The sequence below is a fragment of the Paramisgurnus dabryanus genome, chromosome 13, assembly GCF_030506205.2.
Source record: "Paramisgurnus dabryanus chromosome 13, PD_genome_1.1, whole genome shotgun sequence".
In the NCBI taxonomy this organism is placed as follows: domain Eukaryota; kingdom Metazoa; phylum Chordata; class Actinopteri; order Cypriniformes; family Cobitidae; genus Paramisgurnus; species Paramisgurnus dabryanus.
Genome location: NC_133349.1, coordinates 25,740,626 through 25,759,658, shown reverse-complemented (window position 1 = coordinate 25,759,658; position 19,033 = coordinate 25,740,626). Strand labels below are relative to the sequence as shown.

Here is a 19,033-nt window from a genome sequence, read left to right as displayed (position 1 = left end):
AACACTGTTTATTGGACATAAAAAGTATAAATTCCCTTATTCTCATAACAGATGTGAAAATGTTTACCATTCTTTCTCTTCAGACTTCTAAACAAAGCTAAAATTTTATATATTTGACTTGGCCTAACTCCCTACCGTATTTATCATCATATCCCAGAAATAGCATCAAGCGTCGTGCTAATGTGAGAAATGCATAAACAAGTGTAATATTTGTCCTGTTCATGTATAAGAGATTTCCTTTTGTGGTCTTTCTGATCAGAATCTAGATTGGAAATGTGTCCGAATATAAGTAAGAACATTTACTACATTTGCATTTCTATTGTTATTTCTATTGTTTTAATGTGGGCACTATAGAGCCATGTCTGTTTAGGTCGTCATATCAACATTAAGTTTATAGGGTGTTCGTGTGGTTATGAAAGTGCTGGAGCTCTGTTGTACTGAATTACTGTGCCTATAAAGCGTCATGTATCATCCTGGCAGATTATTTCTTTCCATAGCAACTTGGAAAAAGGCAGACATATTGTGTAAATGGTACCACAGCAGGAAGCTAAGGATACAAGCAGATACATTAAAACCAAGTTGGAGCATCATGTCTGAATTATGTTGTAAATCACCATGTTCCTTTGTTTTGTGTTTGGCACAAGGAAGCAAGCAAGTTGGCTTTTGTCAAGGACTGTCATGAACGCTAGGGTTATTTTTATAAGACACTTTCCAGAGCCTCTGTATATCTGGTAATGTCTTCCTTTGCTGTACATGATCCTGCTTTAAATCTTTCAAAAGCTTGCACTCTGTTTAATGTAGGCTCTGTCACTGTCCTTTAGTTGATCACTGAATTCATGTGTCCATTTCTCTTTTGCAGGCAGTCATGGCCGACCAAAATCGACATACATCAGGACATTGAAGACAGTTTAGCCTCCTCCTCTATCTCTCACGCTGGGGGTCCTCAGTCTCCGGCTCGCAGTGCTGAGAGCCTGCTAAATGGCCACCGCAGTAAAGGACTTCTGGACATTGGCCGTAGGGAGGATACCAGTGAAGCCTCAAGCAGTAGTTCTTCACCTGTTTCTCTGCCCTCAAACCCCCTCAAGGTTGGGCTCTTAGCACCACTTGCCTCCTCTTCAGGAAAGCAACGGACCTGCCTTTTTCGAGTGGAAGAGGATGAGGAAGAAGAGGAAGAACAGGAGCCTTCACCGTTACTCACCCAAGTGGTGATGCGACGCAAGCCATTGTCCATCACCAACAGACTTACATCTCGTAAGAGTGCCCCGGTGCTCAATCAAATCTTTGAGGAGGAAGGCGAGTCAGATGATGACTTTGACATGGATGAGAGTCTTCCACCTAAGCTTAGCCGTTTGAAGATGAACATTGCGTCTCCTGGCACAGCCCAGAAGCGCTATCACCGGCGCAAAAGTCAGGGCCGTGGATCGAGCTGTTCCAGCTCGGAGACAAGCGATGATGACTCTGAGAGCCACCGCAGGCGTCTAGACAAAGAGGCTGGGTTTACCTACAGCTGGAACCGCAGGGACAGTAGTGAGGGTCCACCCGGAAACTCTGGGGGCAATGGGGGTGGTAGCAGCGGCGGGCAGAGTAAACCACCTGGGGAGGGTAACTCGGGACCAGACAAGGGAAGTCCTCCAGGCGGAGGAGGGAATAGTGGTGGAACAGGAGGGGGTGGCGGGGGTACAAAAGGACAAGGAGGCCCTTCCAGTTGTTCCCGAAGCAACAACAATACTTCATCCGGCTCGACGCGCAGTGCAGCTCGGACTGCAGGTGAACTTATAGAGAGTCTAAAGCTCATGAGTTTGTGCTTGAGCTCTCAATTTCAGCATCGCAGCTCTGGAGGAGCAGGAGGAGGAGGAGGAAGGTTTATTCTCGATCCTCAGAGCCTGTCCAGCGTCAAAGTCCAGGAAAAGTCCTCCTGGAAGATGTGCATCGGTTCCAACGGCAGTCTAGACAAAGTCACCAACCCTGCCTTGAACGCTAGTGTTGGGGCAACGGAGAGTTATTCAGACCAAACAACAGTCATGCTGAATGAACTCGGCTTGGTCAAGGAGAATAACCTGAACTTGAAAAACAATGTTCTCCAGCTACCTCTGTGTGAGAAAACCATCTCCGTAAACATCCAGCGAAGCCCCAGGGAGGGACTTCTCTGTGCCTCAGCCCAGGCCAGCTGCTGTCAGGTCATATGACGGCGTCTTGCAGCTGGGTCTCCGAGTCGATTGTTCCTGTTGCCACGTTTGTAGCGTAATGATGACTTGAGTTCTCCACCGGTAGCTGTATATGACCTCTTGATCCCAAACGACCTTTAAACCTGCCTTGTATGTCGTCAGTTAACGATTAGTTGTGAGAATTAACCATTCTTACAACTTATTTATTAAGTTTCTTCTCTTGGACTTATTGGGTTTTAATGAAGTGCGCGCTGCTAGCCTTTTCTTTTGTGTGTGTGTCATTTAGTTTTGTTCCATTTCGATTTTATTACCTTAAAATGCTCTTAACGTAAATTCCATGGTTCTAACATGGCCCAATCTAGAGTTGTGGAAACTGTATGTATAAACGACATTTAATAAAGTGAGATATTTAAATTAAGACCAAAAGTATGACAGAGCAGAACATGGTAAATTTTTAAACTAGCACTTAAAATGGTTCAGCCTAAATAAAGGTGTAAAGACTGATTTTGGAAATTACGCCCCAGTGTCATTGCAGTATCAAGGACAGTTTGAATGGTAATGTAGAAGCAATAGTGAAATAAAGAACCAAGCTTTATTATAAAGTCATAGCGCTCCATGATTAGTCTTAAATTGAATTACTGTTTTGCACACAGTCTGTTTTATTTATTTTTTTTAAAGTGCTGTTGACTGTTTTCATTTCACTGTTAAAAATTGTTCAGTTGAACTAAATTAAACTTTTGAAGTTACTGACAATCAGTTGCAATAACTAAATAAGGGAAATTCTTAAAGGAAAATTTCCTAAAGTGAGTTACTGTAAAATCCAGAAAACTTGGATTAATTGTTTTAATTTGTTTGAATTCTATTGTCACACGTTCACAAGTTCATTTGCGTCACAAGTTTCGTTAATTTTGCGTGAATTTAAGCAACGATTTTTCAGATTTAAGTGCAATTTATACACGTTTAAGATGAGAAATTTTGTATTCCCTTAGTAATGTTGTGTTGCCAAATTTGCATCCCACACCTAAATGTGTTCAAATTTTGAACGAATTATAAAATTTTAATTGCACTGTGGTGCGAGTCCACAAGTTACGATACCTTGAAAAACATACAAGTCACAGTGTAGATAGCCTTATCTCACATGAATTTGTACGTATTTTACGAGTTTGCTAATTCGTATGAGTTCACACGGAGTGAATCGTGCAAAAATGTACAATTATCAACAAAAAGAGAAACCCTGCTTCTAACGCCAATGTCATGGGGAAAAAGCGAACCGTACTTAAATGTGCAAATGTGGTCGTACGAATCAGCCACCTCATAAATGCATACGAATTGCCATGTCATGGCATTGGGATAGACGTTAACAGGTCTGTTTCTGCCGAAATAACATCACACCCGCAGACATCAGCTGTGTAGTACCGAATAGTTCGAACCACAGCCTTTCTCTTTTACTGTCATTATTTCTAGACATTGAAACAGTATATTTTATCCTAAAATGTTATCTGGTTACAGATCCCAATCTTGACCATTACACTCCCAATGTTCTTGTACTGTTCAGCTTTGAGTTACTGTATATACCAGTCTCTAAACCGACTGGCCTTATGGGCTGTTTATATAAGTATGTACATATATTTTTTTAAAGGTTATTTTTTTGAAAGGACTGCTGTTTTAAAATGCTGTGTCGAATGTTGTTGGTGGGATAAAACAGGGCTGTTTGTCACCTGATAACAGAGAGATAAATAAAATCTTATATTCAGTGAATGGCCACTCTTTCAGGAAACACGACTTCAAGTGTTGGCCACTAGATGATCGTCATCTGGTATAAATAAAAGTCAAAGCGAGTGGGAAAGAGGATTGGTTGTGAGATATATTTTAAGGGCATTTGCAATAAGCTATAAGTTGCAGCTATATGTAAATATCATTTCTGTTTTGTTTTTATATTTCACACCTGTACATCCTTCAAACGACTCACTTGACCGAAAACGATCTTAAGTATTTCTGTTTGTTATGTCTTTATGTTGAAAGAATAAACTCTGTAAATATAAGTGTAAATATGGTGCTCTATACTTAGAAATGCAGTGTTGGACTTCTTGTTCATAGCTGTCCTATAGCCTTATTAGATATGAGTGTCAAATACAGAGCAGGAGAGGTCGAAAAGAAAACAGTGCTATATGCATAATGTCAATCTCTGACTTTGTCCTACCCTATTGTAAACAGCTTAACAACATGTGCATGTGTTGTGCGTTTGACATTATTGATTCACGTCCATTCAGAGAAGAATCGCCTCGAGATGATGCAGGACCAAACCATGAACTGCCGTTAAAAGAAAATCAAAAAACGAGATGAGTAAATGTTCTGTTGCTGAAACTTGTCATTAAAAGTTACATATAACTATGGTGATGTCCAAAATTAAATGTGAAACCTGTTGTCTTTAAACTTTGATTGGTCGTTTATTTCGTCTGTGTGTTTTTATATTGTTATTGCATATTGTTTGCACACACTCTCAGGATAAAAGGGTACATGAAGGTAGGTACGAAAATTGTTACTAGGGGGTTTCTTTTCAAAAAGTACACTTTTGTACCTTAAAGATGCATATTGGTACCTAAAATGTACACATTGGTACCAAAATGGTCCATATTAGGACCTTTTTAAAAGGTACCGCCCCCTGTTGGAGCCGATGGTGTAGTGGGCAGCGCTCCGACATATGGTGCAAACGCACTTTGGTGTGTAAGTGTGTATAAGTACATGTTAACGATATGCAAAAGGTACAAACCCCAAAGTAAACGATGACGTGAGTTATCGTCTCCAACGTAAATCTCTTTTCTAGGACTACAACAAACACACGGATTGTATGCAACAGTTTACTTCCTGGGATTGGTGATATAGTAAAGATTGACATTATCATAATTCCTCTCGCTTCAGACTCACAGCCTGTAAGTTAGAATTGCATTGTGAGCGAATCTTTCAAACATGGGAAGGAGCGTCACATTTCCTGCTGACGTCAGAGGTATTCAGGCCAATCACAACGTACAGATTAGCTGGCCAATCAGACACAGAGCTTTTCAAATACATGCGTTTCAGGAAGACCGGAAAATCTGGAGCTACAAAAATGTACGGTATGTGGAAAATAATTTGTTTTCTAACCATAAACCATGCAAACACGTTGTATTATACCAAATACACAAAATAAAATTTTGTAGCAATGAAATAGGTGCTCTTTAATCATTTTACAATTACAATTAATTTCAACTATCTTGATTAGTGAGGAGTTGGTATAAATCATAAAAATTAAGTTAAAATAACAAGATAATTATTTTTATAGCAATTGTAATTGTATTTTATTACGGTGTAAAGGGTGCATATTACTACCACATTTTGTGGTCCACAAACTCAACTTTTTAATGTGTACCATCCCAGTGATGTCTTTTGCACTTTTTTGTAATCGTGTACAGTAATTTTGCTGGGAATGCTTTCATTTTTATAACAATTAAAAATAATAATTTAGGTCCTTTTTCTTTATGTTTGATTTTGAATCGTGAGCATTTAGTGAAATTTCATAAGATTGCTTCAAGCAATCAGTCAAAATGTATAAATTGTTTCAAAGCAGCTTAACACAAAAAAAGAAAAACAGCAAAAATGTTATGTGAAAATATATATCAAGTAATTATTGTAGTAACAATTTTAACAATTACTGTGGTGATTAAAAATCCCAGGATGTCTTTCGAAAAGAGTAGGGGTGTGTCCCGGCATGGCCAAACTTGCCCGTTGGCCGACTAATCATCCCTCATACTAATTGGCTATATCACTCAGTCTCCTCTCCACTAATAAGCTGGTGTGTGGTGGGCGTTCTGGCGCAATATGGCTGCCGTCGCATCATCCAGGTGGATGCTGCACATTGGTGGTGGTTGAGAAGAATCCCCCTTTCATATGTAAAGTGCTTTGAGTGCTGCAGAAAAGCGCTATATATAAATGTAACAAATTATTATTTTTATATTTTAGGCAGAAATGACAATAAAGGCGTTTGTTTGGATGCAAAGAAAAGTTAATGTTGAATGTTTAGTGTGCACTAAAATGTGCAATCTTGGTACTGTAGTTCCCTAAGCTTGGCCCATTTCAATGAAACTTCTGTTCAAACAAAACAGTTTGCTGTCTGTGTGTTTTCTAGTCAATGGAAAAGTATTGAGTTTCACTGGACACTTGGTATAAAAAAAGTTTAACATGACTGTGTACTGCTCGAAGCCCTCGGGCCCCTGCTGCTGAAAGCTATTTCTACCTGATTTACTGCCTACTTGTGCTGCCAAGATATCTCAAGTAACCAAGAGCTTTTCAGGGGCGTCTCAAGTACACACAACCCTCCAAAAAAACACACACACCATGCATGATGTCAGTAAAACACCTCAAGTCCACACACACACAAATATTCTGCATATTGTTAGTACCAACACTGAAAACTGCTGACACTGCGTCTGTGTCAGAAAGTGTGACTAACTGTTCTTATGTTAAAGGGTTTATAGAAAGTATGTTAACACTCCTCATGTTAGATATTTAGGCTTTATCTTATGCACTCTACAAATTACTGTTATTTTCAATCCAGCATTGGGTTAAAAAGAAGGACGAACACAACCGTTAGGTTAAATTAACCCAGGAAACATTACATTTGACCCAAAAAATTGCTTGTTGGTTTAACCACAATATGAGACCTATTTCCACACATACATATACCATTGGAATTAAGTTCAGAAAAGTTAAAATTAAGTTTACGCAACTTATTTTGTTTACATTATTTGTGTTGAGCCAACTAACTTTACTTGCTTTTGTTGGACAATAAAAAATCAATATTTTATGCATAATAAATAGTGTTGACAGGACGCATGATTTACTTATCGAGTAAAGCTGCATACATGACAAAATTTTTCGAGCAAAACATTTTTTAGATACATAAAGTGAAATTTTTCCCATCTGCAAATTATCTAAAGAATCTCTTGTGTTGAGAATTGACTTAATTAAATTACTAAGCAAAACTACTAATAAATGCAAGAACATCTCCAGTACTTCAGAACAGATTAACTGAAGTCACATCACATCTTCTGAAAGTCAATCTGACATCTTTAGAAACGCTTTCTGAAACACCTTGATTACCATTTTAAAAGGATGTGACAAAGACGAGGAGCGCATGATTGAATTTTATTTTCAGGCGGATTATTGAATCTTCAAGTACAGCATAGGGTGATAATGATATCTGTAAACAAACTGAATGTGATGCATTGATGTTAAAAGGCACAACGTAATCTTTGGTACAGTAGAGAGTGAAAGCAGTCCATTTCAACTCCTCACAAAATTATTAGACATCAGGATTTTTAGTCTTTATAATATTTTCTTTTAACCGTACTATCTGTACAAATCTATTTCAGACAGATTCAGACACAGGCATACTTTAAATACTATAAACCATCAGCCAGCAAGACCCCATCAAACATCACACCAAATAGATTCCCATTCCCACTTGTCCATCATCATATTATATTAAGAACTGTTTTATTGACTGAGAAATTATATGTGCATGCTTTAAATGCAATAACAGATCATTTTAAAACACCCTGTGTTATATTTGGATGTATACGGTATGTTTGGTGTTTCAAGCTTATGCCATTTGTGTAAATAACATGGCAAGGAGTGCATTTAATATCAGGTAACTGTAATACTTTGTGTGTACATAATATGCACACATTGAGCAATTCATCTGGTATCGTTATTGTGTTGGATTCTTCTGTTGCTGGCACATGTCACCTAGTGGTATTTCAGGTCGCCGCAACTTCCAGTATTTTCTGAAAGACAAAAATCAAACAGTGAGGTTCAGATAAGAATCAATATATTTAATATTGACTGAATAAGGTCATAGGTCAAAGATTAAAATTTCTGAATAAAATTAAACGTTGATGCTCCTTGCGTCATCATTAGATTATAAGACTTTAGCTTGATTTTCACAGACAGAGACTGTGTCTGAAACCGCCTACTTCCTTACTTTATAGTAGGTAAAAGCAGTAGGCGAGGGGAGTAGTATGTCTGAATTCATAGTATTCAAAAAACAGCAGGCAGAAAAATACTTATATTGAATAGCTGTCCCTTGTGTTTACATTACACTTGTTTCACGTCATCCCAGTTAACGACTAACTTGTTGTTATTATGACGTGTCATGTATCAACATGGTGGATTTAGTACGCAGTTCATTCATACTAACCATAATCATACTATATAGCACCTATTGTTTAACGTTCAATGATAACTTCATCTAATTCAGTATGTGATTTCGGACACAGCCAGGGTCACATATGAGTCTCTACTACACTATTAACTAACAGGTTTAAAAATACAAGAACATTACAGCAAGAAACGTCATCTTAAAAATAAAAGTAAAGCCAGATTTTCTGCAGCGAACACACACACACATACACAGACTGAGTTTCATTTAATCAATTCATTTCACTGCCCGCAGCAAACCAGAGCAAATTACATTCTCAGTGAAAATCTGCTAGGTGCAATTAACTTTTTCACTCCAAAAGACGGATCAATAGGAGCGGAGCTGCTGACACTGTGATTCTGTACGTGTAGTTCATAGAGTTCAAACCCTAAATCCCTTTGAGAACATTTTACCATGGTTATATTATTCACTCCCATAGACTGTGGTGAAAGAAAAACTTCATTTAATAATTAAAGAGGTCCATGCTTTCATACTGTGTTTTTTATTATACTCATTTACTTTTCATTCGGTTGCAGTGCTTGATTTAAAGATATCCAGGCGGCTGTTGCACTGTAAAAAATACTTTGCTGCCTTAAAATTGTTTGGTAAATCAACTCAGATTTACAAGTCATGTCAACAGAGATGAGTTGTCACAACTTATAAAATATAGTTGAGAAAAGTCAACTTAATTTTATAAGTTATAACAACTCACCTGTAGTTATAACAACTCATCTCTAGTCAAGATAAATAATAGTAAGTTGAAATGACTTGATTCAACAACTACACTTTACTTTAGTGTTATAAGTGTATGAATCTAACCCATGCATGAGACTTGTTTAGAAGAAATACAAAATGTGTTGTATTTTAAAATAATTTAAAGAATTAAAAATGAAAAATTCATAATATGTTGCCTGTGTGTGTACATTGTAAAACAAGCAGCATGAAATTAAAACAACTTGATTTTGCAAGTCAATTCAACCCCCTCTTTTAAGTTTTGGCTTGTGATAAGTTGACATAAAGACAAGTTTCAATTGTTTAACTTATTAACACTTATTGATATTAACTATGAGTTTTGTCTCAGTAAACTGCGAATTTCCTGCTAATAAATAGCTAATAAGGTAGTTTTTGTAGCGCTTAGGTTTAGGTATTGTATTGGGGTTAAGGGATGTACAATATGTTCATGCGCATTAATATGTCCTCCTAAACAGACAATATGTAAGCTAATAAGAAACTAGTTAAAAGTGAGAATTAGTCCCTATACTGAAGTGTTACCATACAAGGGTAAAATGTATATGGTGATTTGACATATTTTTTACAGTGTACACAACCACCTTATAATGATAAAAATCATAAAACCTAAACAGTCTCATGGGACAAGCTGTTGGCACTTTCGGTGCAAACTGACATCACATTGCACAGACCCCGTGTGTATCTCTTTAAGTCACCTGCAGTACAGAGATGGATCAAATAAGGCCTCTTCATCTTTAAGTACGGTACTCATTATTATAAAATTATGCAAATGACACGAATAATGATTATTATTCTGCTTTCTTAAAATATTAGTTTATTTATAGCCCAATAGTTGGTTCCCGCCTATATTTACAACAGAGTAATTTGAAGTATACACATATCCGCTTAATTTTACCAGGTGCTGGATCAATATGTATGTATCAATATCATGTATTAAAAAAAAAAAGAAAATCTGCACACTGTTTATTTATAAAAATTAAAAGTGGCAACCCTTCGGTCACTCCTATATTTACCAAACCATGAGTGCTATGAACACATAAATCTTCCGACAGCCTATCAAATTAGCTTTTTTCGAAAATATGAAATAATCTATTAAGCAAAATGACTGAGTAACACATTTCTCACTCTCAGACACTACCAATACAGTACACTTTCAGAAATAAAGGTACAAAACTGGGGCTGTACCCTTTCTAAAAGTACAGCTTTGCACCTAAGGATTTCATTTTAGTATCTCAGAGGTACAAACTGGGACCAAAGAGAGCTTATTAGTACCTCAAAAATACATTTTAGTATTTCAAAGGTACATATTGGTACTACATTTTTACATATCTGTACCTAATGGTCCATACAATTACCTTTTAAAGGGTGCTGCCCCACTGACAGCTAGGGTACATATTTGGACTTTTTTTCTAACAATGTAGGTCCTTAAGGTATGGTAATCTTGCCAAAATTGTATTCTGTTTTTTATTCATGTAAAGGTACCAAACGGAAACTTAGGGTACAGCCCCAGTGACAGAAAAGGTACAGTTTTGTACCTTTATTTCTGAGAGTGTACTGAGAGTCAGTTTTTCTTCGATGTACATGGACTTAGATCTCAGGAGACACATCCTACTTCCTTCCTCTGGGCTAGAACCACACCATGATGAGTGAAAGCTGAAGTTTAAACAAAGCCGGTCGATGTGCCCTATAGTACACTCTTAACTGGGTGGATTTTCTGGATTTTAAGGAAGGTCCTTATGGGCGTTTCTGGTATTATTGACTAGACGTGTCAGCATTGATTATATGGGAAGGAGGCTAGGGGTTTTAAAAGCTTTATAGCTTTTGCAACACCAACATACTATCGCTCATGTTAACAACTGCACACAAATACAAGAGCAAGATCAGGGTCAGTGAATCATTAGATATTGAACAGACGTGTAAAACCTTTGATTCAACAAAAACACAGTAATGAAAGATACAATCCCTGTACCATAATCATTTATTTATAGTTTGTCAATTTTCTCTCAGTATGGTAAGGTTGGCTGCGTTGACTTTATTTCGCTCTTCATCGCTGAAGGTTAGCATGGGACATGTCACATTCTCGTGAGCTTTAGCAAGTTGACACTTTGCCTCAGAGGACCGGCTTGTTCCACTTCCTATGACGTTGGTCGAGCAATGAAGCGAAAGCAGTCTGAATACGACAAGGTCCATCACAGCATCACAGACAATTTTGCACTTTTTCCCCTCTCTGCTGAAACCACATGGTGTTCTGTGCTTTCCATTGCCTGGTCCTGCTTACATTTCAATTTTATTCAAACTTTTCACATTTACATTAATGTTATGGTGTGGACCGTTTCACGGGATACTGTAAGCAAAGCCTGCGATTTTACTTAGATTTACTGACTTCTCTCCTGGATATGATGTTGAGGCTTTGTGTAAAACCTTGTTCTATACACGCAATGGCGCGGCATGCGGTAAAAGGTACCTTTACAATGTTTTTGTCCTAATCAGCAGTTTCGCGAAGCCGACGCGTCCAGCATGGGTTCTATTTTAGAAACGATCTTGCGATATCACGTCATGGCTGTCGGCTCCACCTAAACTCAGAGATCTTCTCATTTCTACATTGCAAAAAAAGATTTATCGGTTCAACTTAAAAAGTATGTTACATGGTTGTCTTAAAATTTTGTTAACACTTTACTTGAAGGGGTGTGCATAAGACTGACATGACACCTTCATAATCATGACATGACACGTGCTATGAACATGAAGAAGATTTTATGCATGTTAACGACAACTGTCATTAAGTGTCATTCGTTCAATGATGTCATTTTTAATGCAAAGACGACATTGTTGAGATGTCTTTGTTATGACAACTTGACTTTACCAAGACAACATAACTGACCACTTTTTAGCAGTGATACAAACTCAATTTGTCATAAAATGTCATGAAGTGTTAATACTCTGTCATATAGTTTTATAACAGCGTCATGGATATTTTTCTTGACCTCAACTACAGTGGAACAAATATAATTTGTCATTAAAATGTCATTAAGTGTTAATACTCTGTCATATAGTTTTATAACAGCGTCATGGATATTTTTCTTGACCTCAACTACAGTGGTACAAATATAATTTGTCATTAAAATGTCATTAAGTGTTAATACTCTGTCATATAGTTTTATAACAGCGTCATGGATATTTTTCTTGACCTCAACTACAGTGGTACAAATATAATTTGTCATTAAAATGTCATTAAGTATTAATGCTCTGTCATATAGTTTTATAACAGCATCATGAATATTTTTCTTGACCTCAGCTACAGTGGTACAAATATAATTGTCATTAAAATGTCATTAAGTGTTTAAACAGTTTTATAACCGCATCATGAAATTCTTAAGTTCATAATGTTTTTTTTACGTTTCCTCCATGTGTTTAATAAAAAAAATCTATCATCCAATAATAATATGAATTATCAAAGTAAATAAAATTATCTTTTATTAGCCTGGCTCCGCCCTCCTAAGTGTCATACAAGGGAGGCCGTATCACACACATCTTATCTGTTGTTAGTGCAGGGAGTAAACACAAGGCCACATTAAAGATGACGTTGGATGCCAACAGCACATGCCAGCTCATTGTTATTCACAATCCAACTGTGCCATATGACCAGAGCCATGGCAACGGACTTACCGACTGCGGGCTCGGCGCTGCTGAAATAAAGCCATCAAATGCATTAAAATCAGCCAGTGCTGTCGCTATCTTATGTATCAACAATACTGTATGTAATGTAACATGACCTTTTCTCTTTTAGAAGTGGGACAGTGGTCTGAATATATTATAAATTATTATATTGTAAAGCTGGGTACGGTTCATATGTCTAAACACTAAGGGGCAGTTATATTAGGAAATTTAAGTAGTTTTTTCCAAACATATCTTACAAAACACATTACTAGTGTGCATCTGGAGACCCAAAAAATAGCACTTGATATATGTTAAGTCAGTGCAAGATGTTTTTAAATTAAGGCAGCTCAAACATGCATTTTAGTCTGGGACTAGGATAAGCCCTGTCTGGAAAACCGGCCTTAAATTATAAGATTATAAGTATCTGTTAGGTAGGTTTATGAAATATTGAATCTAGTGGTTTGCAAACCATACTATAATCGTACTTAAAGGCATAATATGTCATTTCCATTTGAAAATACATTTTTATAACCATTACATTACACCATAAGCCCATGGTGTGGATTGTAATGGTGTATAAATAAATCGTTAAATCTCATAATGGTTAATTTAAAAAAAATGCCCCTGATGACTTTGTGGTCTACGGTTGCATATTTTAAAATGTGTTTACTTAAAATCACTAACTTTTTACTTAATCTAGTAAACCTAATTTACCAAAACCCAGGGTTCCCATGCCTTAACTTCAAATTCAAGGACCTTTCAAGGACTTTCCAGGTTCAATACCCTCAAATTCAAGGACTAAATGTGGGGACACATTTCAAGTGAGAGCAAGGTTACATTGTGTTACCTTTTAAAGTGTTACATTGTTACAGTTCCCTTTCGAGGGAACTCGCGCTGCGTCACTGCGGTGACACTTTGGGGACGCCTCCAGTGGTAAGTGCGTCTGAATGTGTAAATCAAATTTAACCAATGATGAGGCTTAACGACAAAGACAGGGTGACGTGGGAGCCAGGAAGTATATCGCTCTCTGAAATTTGCCAAAGATGGTGTTACAGGGACGCAGAAAGTATGGGAAGAGAGAAGCAGCGTCTCGTTCCCTTCTCAGGGAACAACAGTTACATACGTAACCCGAGACGTTTTCATGTGTTTCAAACACAACTATGCAAAAAAGGATTTTGGTATGAATCAAAATTCGCATACAAAAGACGCATAAAAGCATTTAAAGTTAACGGTTTAGCACATGTGCTTAAAAAGTCTAGAATTTTCATTGATATTATCCTACACTACACAGGGAATTATATGGATTTTTTTTCCAGAAAACGTCTTGCATAAAATAGATTCAAGCACTTTCAATGACTTTCAATGTATCTATGTATGTATATTTTCAAAAACTTCCCAGGGCCTTGAATTTTTCCCCCATATTCACAAACTATGGTGAAAGTGGGAACCTTGCAATAAAGACATTTTTTAACAGATGAAATGCAAAATAATCATGTTTATTTCCAAGATTGTACAATTATTGCCAATTGCAAAATTAAACATGGTCACATGATCACATATAGCAAAGAATAATTTAAAATGTTTAATGTTGCAAAATGCAGCTAACTCTACACTCTGCAGTAGCTACAGTATGCTAATATTTCATTCAGTCTTTAATAGAAAACTTGGCATCACTTCTCATCATTAAGTCTGCTTGTCTGCAAAGGCCAAACCGCAGTGTGTGTATTTGAGAGTGACCTATTTTTGTGTTATATACGAGGTGATAAAAAGCTGTCTAAATAGCTAAACCTCATTAGCAAACAGTACCTAAACACATAGTGTGTAAGTCAGCACAATGTACAACAGGTCTCTCTGGATCATTTAATGTTTAGAAAGCTTGTTAATGCTGTTTTCTGCCTCCCTGAGCTGATAATAGTTCATGGATGATTCAGACCAGCGCTGTTGACGCTGTGATGTCTACAAAGCCATATATACTATACACGTCACTATCTCAGATACAGGGGAACATACATGAATGTTCAAATATATATATATATATATTTGAAAATGTGTACTTACCCTTTTCTTAAGCGCCTCTAGAGACTCAAAATCCAGCTTGGCGAGTTGGATTTGGATATCTTTAGGAACATCTGGAATGACGAACGCCAGGATCAACTTGAAGGCCAAGAGAATGTGCTAAAAAAAAGACAAAAGGAGGGAGCTTTACAACACAGTCTTTATTTGGACAAATCTAACAACTGACAAACACGTTTTAGATTGATCGATGTAATTGGAGAAGCGTTTTTACATAATTGAACTCCACCTAACCTCTCTGTAAAACCCACATAACCTCTCACAAACTTATAAATGGAGACACACGGTATAAAAAGCGAAGATATTTCAGCCTCATTAAATAGCTGGATGATCTTTATGGCTCTCTACAGTATTTGTTCAAAGGCCACATTAATGAGATATGTCTCTGGAAAAGTGCCAGGTGTCCTCGACAGTGTACTGTATTAATGGATCTCTACACACCCACAGCTTCTGAAAGCACTCACTATTCATCTCTGTATGTGTCATCCAAAATGTTACAGTCTATCGGTCTGTGCTTTACTGGGAGTCGAACCCATGGCTGTATTGTTCCACCAGAATGAAGGAAGTTTGAGAAAATCACTGTGGTCTTGCAATTGTTTTCAACAAAATTGCACATCATTTGAAACATACTTGCTTAAAGAGCTTTAACATTTAATAATGTTTAAACCACACAGATGATATATTAACTTGTGATATACTATCTAAACTGCTATTTAGGGCCTATTTAATTTTTGTTTATTTATTTTAGTTTTAAATGTATTTATTTATTTTTTCTTTCCCTTCTTCATATGTATGTTTATTTATTTACTCCTTATTTTGCTCAACTGTTGTTTTTTTCTCTTTTTACTTTCTGTTTTACTTTTCTAAGATGTTTATAAAAACAGTTTAAAGGTGCAGTGTGTACATTTTTGCGGCATCTAGTGGTGAGGTTGCGCATTGCAACCAACGGCTCAGTCCACTGCTCACCCCTAGCTTTTAAAACGCATAGAAAGCAACGTTATTTGCCACTGGACAAACATGTCATTGTCGGAGACAATTTAATAAAAAAAGTTTGTCAGTTAAGGGCTTCTGTAGAAATATGGCGGAACAAAATGGCGACCTCCATGTAAGGGGACCCTCGGTGTATGTAGATAAAAACACCTCATTCTAAGGTAGTAAAAACATGCATTATGAAAGGTCTTTATTTATGTCAAGAGATCCTTCTAAAAATTACACACTGCACCTTTAATAAAAAAATCCTCTTCCTGTCATAACAATTCTACATCCTGTGGGGCGTGGCCAATGCAGTCCAAATTCATGCCTAATTTAATGCAAGGCAATATATAGCAAAATTAAAAACAGCTTGTAGTTGACCAATGTACTGTACTTTTTTTTTTTTTACAAAAAACAAACAAAAAACAAACTAGGATATAACAAACATTAACTAACTACTCACATAAAAGTAACCATACATATAAATAAACATAATTTTAAAGGTGAAATTTGTCTAATCCTGGTTCTGAATTTGATTCATGAGTGTGACGCAAACACCAACAGTTTCATCCAAATTTACCGGTTTGTCCTTCCCACAGCTAATAATATGTATATCACTACATTAAAGCTGACGTTTCAGGTGTAAGCTATACATATCACTTCTTTTTATAGGCACTTCCCCCGGAAAACCACGGCAACACATCAATCAGCGGGAGATTGAGAACTGAGGATGCTAAAGGGAGTCGCACACCGGACACGCAGCTCAGACGAATCTAGGACAACTCGGAGGTATCGTACACCGGAAGTACACATTAAATAGCGCAAGCTAAGTCAGATAGCGTCTACTTCAAAATGCAAGATATACATTAGCAGCCAAAGTTAATCGTTAATGATTTGGGACAAATATGATGTTATTTAATGTTAAACTATGTAAGAGGTGCTCTGAGGCGTGACAGGGGTTTGGGCAACTTCCTGAGTCGTTGCTGGCTCGTGAGTCGTGACTCACTCCTCCAGCAGTTCGTAACTCCTCCTTCCGAATTTTTTCGTACGTTATCGGAAAGAATCTGTAAAGCTAATCTGTCTTTTATAAATCTGATAAAACTAAAGACTTTTTGGAACTATGAAAGATGTAGTACTACTCTATAGGTACAACATCAGATATGCAGAAGCAGCTTGTGTTATGGACGCTTTAATGTATTCTCATTCAATGAAATACAGGCACTGTGAAATGAAGATAGCATAGCTAAAAAAAAATCTTTCATTCATTATGGTGCTAAATGAACTCCGTAAACTTGGCATCATCCTGTGCTAGACAAAACTACAGTAATTATTAAAGACCTGTGTAACCTAGATCTAAAACTGTCTCTCTGAGATCTGAGGATATAGTCCAGAGCATAAGACAAAGCATGAAAACTGTAATGCCGGAGAAAACCTTAGATGAACTGCCCTAGATCAAAAATGTAAGTTAAAATAACTCTAAAACACAGAAAATATTATTCTGTTCACGCCACTTTATTATAGCAATCAACTAATACATATAGCATACATAATTATACAAACAAAACATAGACATAATGAATGTATAGAGAGGTCATTGAGTGCTTTGGACCCAATTTACTTGAATGTGTTTAAAGCACGGGATAAACTGCACAACTTTTGGCTGTCCCAGACATAAGAGTACCATCATGAAACAATCGTGCCAATTTCTGTGATCATGGCTCTTAATCGGTGCTCCTATGTTGCACAACAGAGATAGGTTCAAACGGACGTTTTACCAGTTTTGCGACCAAAGATAGCCTATGATAGTTTTCTGACATTGTCAGAAATTCAGCATGATCAACACACAGTGTGTTTGCCGCTATGACCTACGTACCAGTATTTGTTTACCACTAGCGCATGCTGTTGTGCTAACGTGTGTCACAGCTGCCGAAGCCTACGATTCAATAGGTGTCATTATCGTACAGTCTACATGCTTGTCGTACCCAATTTTTAACGGTTCATGTCTCACAGTGTGATAAGGTAATGATATTATGGGATGGCAAAAATCCTGCAGTGTTCCTGGGCTTAAAGAGCACCTATTTCATTGATAAAAACAATGCTATTTTGTGTATTTGGTATAATACAATGTGTTTGCGTGGCTTATGGTTAAAAAACAAATTATTTTCCACATTCCGGAAAGCGGGTGCTCTTTAAAGTCACAATGAAATTGAAATGAAAAACTATAATTTGTTTTGGAATATTATGGTATTCTTTACAAATGACTTATATATGTGCTTCATTATTTTTTAAAAATTCATGTGCCCTCATAATCTTTAATCAAAAACTCATATCTCGTCCCCTACTCAAAACGACCTCTCTCTCTTTTGGTCATATGGTATGGCAGGTGGGTGGAGTCCGGGAGAAGATCGCAGCGATTAGCAATTAGCAACACGACCTAACTTCAAACGAACCAATCAGATCTTGATGGACAAATTCAAATCCAGCCCTGCCTTTATTTCACTTCAGAAGCCGTTTCACTCTGATTCACCACGGGAGAAATAAGGCAATCGCCACTTCCGTTTCAGGGCGACTTTAAGACGCGCTCATGCCCAGACCTATGTGGCGCCGTCAATCTTTTTTTTTGGGGGGGGTGCATTGAATTTTGAATGAGTGTAAACATTTGCAAGACTTTGAAATACGTGCATATGATCAGCTTTCACCCTAATTTGCTTATTAAACCGCGAATCGCAAGCAACCCGAACCGTGGGTCGTGATCTGTACGGAACTTCATTGAGACATATTGCACAGAAATCTTGTCAAAGAACGGAAAAAAAACCCGGTTACCATTATTTTCAATTAATGGTTCTGTTCCGGAACATATATTTTTGGAGTTACTGGTTTCGTTTCTGTTCTATGCAAAACATCAAAAGTTTCTGGTTTTCGTTTTCATTCCTTGAACCGGTTCAAAGCCTTGTTCGGGAGTTAGAAATATTCAGATTACATTAAAGATATCTTAATTTGTGTTCAGAAGAAACGACATGAGGTTAAGTAATTAATTACTGACAAAAATGACATTCTGGGATGAACTAACCATTCAATTGATCGATGTGAAATCACCTGGCATTCAGCAAGCTTTTGATTTGTGGTCATGTGGAGTTGCCAAACTTACACTAAAAGGCAAATCACATCTAGTAAGTTCAAT

General features: G+C 37.0%; 2 protein-coding genes across 5 annotated transcripts in view; one reads left to right on the top strand and one right to left on the bottom strand.

Annotated features, from left to right (window-relative positions):
* snrka (SNF related kinase a) overlaps positions 1-4,592 on the top strand; it is a 47,911-nt gene extending 43,319 nt beyond the window's left edge. Inside the window, exon 6 of the mRNA XM_065246218.2 lies at positions 860-4,592. Within this exon, the coding sequence (XP_065102290.2) occupies positions 860-2,186 (1,327 nt within the window). The 3' untranslated portion in view covers positions 2,187-4,592. The remainder of the gene's footprint in view (positions 1-859) is intronic.
* Positions 4,593-7,331: 2,739 nt separating this feature from the next.
* Positions 7,332-19,033, bottom strand: part of ano10a (anoctamin 10a) — a 31,348-nt gene continuing 19,646 nt past the window's right edge. For 2 of the 4 annotated variants that reach the window (XM_073811668.1, XM_065246215.2), the window contains exons 13-15: positions 14,866-14,982; positions 12,817-12,836; positions 7,332-7,987 (exon numbers count right to left, since the gene is read on the bottom strand). In XM_073811668.1, the coding sequence (XP_073667769.1) occupies positions 7,912-7,987; positions 12,817-12,836; positions 14,866-14,982 (213 nt within the window). In that variant the 3' untranslated portion in view covers positions 7,332-7,911. The remainder of the gene's footprint in view (positions 7,988-12,816; positions 12,837-14,865; positions 14,983-19,033) is intronic. The other 2 variants (XM_065246216.2, XM_065246217.2) reach the window with 2 other exon arrangements.